The sequence below is a fragment of the Numida meleagris genome, chromosome 13 (genome assembly GCF_002078875.1).
Source record: "Numida meleagris isolate 19003 breed g44 Domestic line chromosome 13, NumMel1.0, whole genome shotgun sequence".
In the NCBI taxonomy this organism is placed as follows: Eukaryota; Metazoa; Chordata; class Aves; order Galliformes; family Numididae; genus Numida; species Numida meleagris.
Window position 1 is genome coordinate 13,150,241 of NC_034421.1, and position 5,206 is coordinate 13,155,446.

General features: G+C 65.7%; 1 protein-coding gene across 1 annotated transcript in view; it reads right to left on the reverse strand.

Moving 5' to 3' along the window:
• Positions 1–5,206, reverse strand: part of TFAP4 (transcription factor AP-4) — an 8,983-nt gene that overhangs the window by 1,964 nt on the left and 1,813 nt on the right. The window contains exons 2-6 of the mRNA XM_021411762.1: positions 2,595–2,760; positions 2,304–2,402; positions 1,767–1,937; positions 1,222–1,359; positions 10–180 (exon numbers count right to left, since the gene is read on the reverse strand). Coding sequence (XP_021267437.1) covers positions 10–180; positions 1,222–1,359; positions 1,767–1,937; positions 2,304–2,402; positions 2,595–2,760 — 745 coding nt within the window. The remainder of the gene's footprint in view (positions 1–9; positions 181–1,221; positions 1,360–1,766; positions 1,938–2,303; positions 2,403–2,594; positions 2,761–5,206) is intronic.

Consider the following 5,206-nt stretch of genomic DNA (forward strand, 5'->3'; position numbering starts at 1 on the left):
CCCAAAAGCGGCGCTCTCTACCTGAACAATGGTGTCCAGGTTTTGCCGGGACGTGGAGACTGTGTTGATGACCGAGGATGGGCCCATGGTGACCACGGTGACATGATGGGAGGGAGGCGGCGCTGGTACGATCACAGTGGGGTGGTGGGTGGGCGCTGGGGGACCGTGTGCTGGCAGGAGCTGGGGACAAAGCAAACATCCCCGTGAGCCTCCAGGACACCCAGCACGGGGCGAGGGCTCCATCCCCAAACTCCACGCTCAGAGCCATGAGCCGCAGGGGAGCAGCCACCAAGGTCCCCACTCCCCAGTGCGACCCTGCCGTCCCCATGCCATTGGGGATGCTGTGCCACTCTCTGTGCCCAACTCAAACATGAGATAATGGGCTTGGAGCAAGGAGAGAACCAGGAGAGAGGCAGCCCCAGGGCTGTGGAGCCCCTGCACCCGGGCAAGGGGGTGATGGGGAGAGCACCGAGAGCATCAGAGCTTCACCAGCAACTCAGCTGCTGCCCACACGCCCTGCATGGACACACGTTAAGGTGCGGTCAACTTTGCTTTGGTAGAGCAAGAAGCACGAGGCTGAGCTCAAAGAAATCCCCGTACCCTAAAGCTTTGGACTTTCAAGAGGCTGAAGCCAAACCCCAGCAGCCGCTGCTCACTAACTCCGCATCGGCCCGACCCGCTCAGCTGGGAACGCGCCGCACCCCTCAGAGCTCCTCGTTAAAACAGCGGATGCGAAGAACCGCCCTAGCAGGAGGCTAAGGAAAGTTCACCTAAAAATAGGCTGCACTTCCCCGGGAGGCGGCCGGGAGGGATCCTGCGGGGAACATCCCTGCAGAAGGCAGACTGCAGAGAAAGCCAGGCTTTGTCACTGCCTTTTCAGCTCCCCACACTGGGATCCTCCAGCTCGAGGGACAGCGCCAAACTGGGGCAGCAGCGCAGAGCAGACGGAAGCACGGGCAGCAGCCGGCACCACGCCCATCTGCCTCCTGGCCCAGGCACAGGGAGCGCAGCCTGGAGCTGCGTGCAGGGCGGCCGTGCACCGACCCCTTCCCTACTCCATAAAGGCAAGAGTTTTGCTGGGCACCATTGTGCACACAGCACAGCCTCCCATAGGTGCCAAGAGCATCACGGACCTGCCCTAACCTCCGTACATCACTGCATTGCACATCCCACAGGAAAGCTGCAGGGACAGGAGGGGCAGTGGGGTGCACCCGCGCTCACCTGGGTTCGGATCTGCTGCTCCCGCTCCAGCTTCTCCTGGTGCAGCAACCTCACCTGCTCCTGCTGCTGCTGGAGCTGCACCTGCTGAGCAATCACCTTCAGCTTCTCGGGGTACATGTGGGCCTCCAGCGAGCGAACCTGGCGCAGAGAGGGACCCGGTGTGCTGCGGGGAGTGCAGCCCGTGCCCTGCATGCACCCCAAGCCGGGCTGTCCCTGTCTGCGGGGCCATGGTGTGGGCAAAGTGGGGACAGAGAGCAGGGATGAGCATGGGGACAATCCTTACTTGGAAGGCGGTGAGGCCCTGTCACTGCTGCCCAGAGCTGTGGGTGCCCCACCCCTGGAGGTGCCCAAGACCATGGATGGGCCCTGGGCAGCCTGAGCTGGGGGAGGCAGCCAGCCCACAGCAGGGGTTGGAACCAGATGGGCTGTGAGGTCCCTACCAACCATCCTCCGTCTCTATGGCTCCATCATCCCCACGGCACAGCCCGCTAGAGGGCGAGCCCTCCCCATGCACAGCCACGGCGGTGCCGGCCCCACGGCCTCACCTGCTCCTCCAGCATCATGCGGACCGAGCGCTCCTTGTCCAGCTGCTGCCGGAGCTCGATCATTTCTCGCCGCAGGTCCTCGGCCTTCTCATCCTCCCAGATGTCCGGTGAGCCGATGCCCTCGTCTTTGTCCTCCGCTCGTCGCCGCTTTGGGGAGGAACCGCTGAACTCCTGCCAAGGGGATGCGGTATCAGAAGACGGGAGCTCCCCTCAATCCAGACCAGGGGTGGGCAGTGCCACTCTCATGGCCATCCCCAGTCCCACCCCCATGGCCCAGAGCTCCTGGGGAGAGGGAAACCTCCACGGCCATCCCAACATGGGGGTCGCAAAGAGAACTGGCTCCTGGGGACATGGGCAGCATACGGGGCCAATGCCTCCATCTAGTCCCCTGGCCTGCCAGGAGAGCATGAAACATCTCCACCCTGCAGTTATTAGGATGGGGGGGGTCTCACCCAGACCCCAAGGAGAAGCAGTGATGCTCTGAGCCCACCCAAAGTTGTGGCCATCCCTTCCCCTCCCAGCGCCCTGGGGCACCACCTGGATGAACCGCTTGAGCTGGGTGTTCTGCTGTAGTAGCCGGGTCTTCTCCTGCTCCAGGGAAAAGATGTACTCAGCCGTCTGCTGGAGGATGGCCGCCTGCGGAGAGCCAGGGGCACGGTGAGGCAGCACGCCCCGGCTCCGAGCGAGGACCCAGCCCCGCTCCCACCCAGCATCTCCACAGGAGTTCCCTGCGAGCGGCACACACGGCACAGCCTCCAGTCCCTCCTCCCAGCTCAGCTCTTCCAGTGCATCCATCTCCCATGGCCGTGGCCCCGACTCCCCTCTTACCTTGCTGAGCTTCTCCCCGTCCGTGTGCGGGATGAGGGTTTTCAGCGACTGGAAGCCGGCATTGATGCTCTGCATCCGCCTTCTCTCGTTGCTGTTGGCGATCTCCCTGCGTATCCGCCGCTCCTGGTCCCGCTGGGTCTCCGGAGTCAATGGGATGTTGGCCAGGCTGCGAGAGGGGCTCAAGCATTAGGGCTGGGGGGGACGCACCCACGCGCGCACCGCGGGGACCACCTCGCTCCGCAACAAAACCCATCCCGGGGCAGGACGGGGAGCGGCTGGATGGAAGCGAGCTGGGAATAACCCTACACCCACAGGGCAGCTCTGGAATGCTGGGAGGAAGGGGACTGGCGGACACCCCACCAGCAAAGCCGGCATCACAGCGGTGCCGCGCTGTGCCCACGTGCTGGCTGGGACCGCCGGTTGCGTCCCCGCGGGGCCACCGGCGTGTGTGGCCCTGAGAAGGCGGCTCTCTCCGCCCCACTGATGGCTTCCAGCTGACAGCTCCCGGCGGAGAAGCCCCCGTCCCGCCCAAAGCCGCAGCTCCTGCCTGCTTCCTGCGCGCCCTCGCCCCGCAGCTGGGCCGGGAAACGCCCCAGGGATGGGGGTCCGGGTCTGCGCCCTGCTCGGCTCCTTTGGGGGCCCTGAGTCAGCACGGCGAGCTGAAATCCCAGCACCACGGGCAGCGGGTGTGCAGAACGCAGCGGATCCACAGCAGGAGGGGAAGGGGCAGCACGCGGCCCTGCATCTCACCCGACCCCACGCAGAGCACAGCGATGTGACGGTACCAAGCCCTGGCTGCCGGGTGACAGCCGGGCACGCGGTGACGCACGCTGCAGCCCGACCCCGTGGCACAGCCAGGGCCACGCAACACCGCAGACAAAACACCAGGGGCAGGCGGCCGGCACGGGGCAGATAAGAGGTGCAAGGCAGCGCTGGCCCCACGCGGTGCATTAAGACGCATCCAGGTGCCAAGTGGTGCCAAAGGCCAGCGGCACGGCACGGTGACCCCACCAAGGGGTCCCAGAGAGACTGACCCCCACCAAGGCCCAAGGATGGCTGCGGGGCCGCCGCCAAGGCCAGTGCCCAGCTGCAGCCCCACACGGGGAAGCTTACAGCCCGCCAGGGCCAGGCAGCATAGAAGCAGCTTCTGAAATGGAAAAGGAAGAGGAAGAGCCCGCTTCCTCGGTGGCGGACCTCTCGTAACCTTCCCCAGCTGCTCTTCCTGGGAAGAGACTTTAAAAAGTGACAGCTAAATACAGAAAGGAGAAAAAGAAAGGCCTCGATTCAGAAGCTGCCGCCCCAGGAGCGGGTGCTCACTCCACGTGGTGCCCGGCCACTGCCCGCCCGTACCTGCCCACGGTGCACAGCACAGCCACGGTGGGACATGCTGGTGGCTGTCCCAGGTGCCCACACCATAAAGCCAGGGCAGATGAAGCCCAAAGGGTCCGCAGCTCCATCCCTGCACCTCAGTGCGCCTGGACACAAGGTGAGGGCTGGGCAAGCAGAACTGATCCCTCCCTCCCCAGCTGTGTGGTGGCACCCTGGTGCAGCCCAGCAGGACGTTGTGCTCACCTGGACTTCAAGGGAAGCAAAACTGCAGGGGGTCAGGGCCAGCTGGCACCATCCTGCTCAGGGGATGCATGGGGCTGTGTGCGCTGGTGGGGAGGGTGCTTGCAGCAGGGAGGGCATCCCCGAGCACCCCGAGCTCTCAGCGGGGTGTCCCCAGGCTCCCTGAGCTCTCAGGTATGGCATCCCTGGGGCTCCCCACGCTTGCAGGCAATGCAGGGTGACACTGAGCCCACAGGAAGGATGTACCTGGGCTCCCCAGACTGCAGGAAAGGCAGCGTGTCCCTGAGCACACAAGTGGGGCGTCCCTGAGCTCGCAGGCAGGCCATTCCTAAGCCTCCTGAGCTCACAGGTATCCCCAGGGCTCTGCAAGCTCGCAGGCAGGGCAAGGTGTCCCTGAGGTCACTGCACCCAGGTCACCAAGTTCACAGCCTGGGTGTCCCTGAGCTCGCAGGCATCCCCAGGGCTCCCCAAGCTCACAGGCAAGGCAGGGTGACACCAAGCCAGCAGGCAGGCTGCTCCTGGGCTCCCTGTGCTTGCAGGCGGGGTGTGCCCGGGTTCCCCACGCCTGCAGCGAGGGCAGGGTGGCAGAGCTCAGCAGGGTGTCCCCGAGCTTCCTCAGCTCACAGGCAGGGCTTCCCTGGGACTCCCCAAAGCTTGCAGGCAAGGCGCTGACCTCCCGGGCAGGGTGTCCCCGAGCCCCCAGGCAGCACGGACCGGGTTCCCCGATCTCGCAGGTAGGGGTGACCCTCAGCTCCCCGAGCTCACAGACACGGCATCCCCGGGGCTCCCCAAGCTCACGGGCAGCGCAGGGTGACGCTGAGCTCCCAGGCTCGCAGCTGGGACGCACTCCACGTCCCCAGACCCGCAGGAAGGGCAGGGCGCCCACGAGTCGGGCGTCCCCGAGCACGCGGACACGGCTCCTCCGGGCTCGCCGTGCTCACAGACAGGGCAGGCCGTCCCCAGCTCCCAGGCAGGGCGCTCCCGGGCTCCCCAGTCACACGGGCGGGGCGGACCCGGGTTCTCCCCCCCACCCCCCGGGGGGG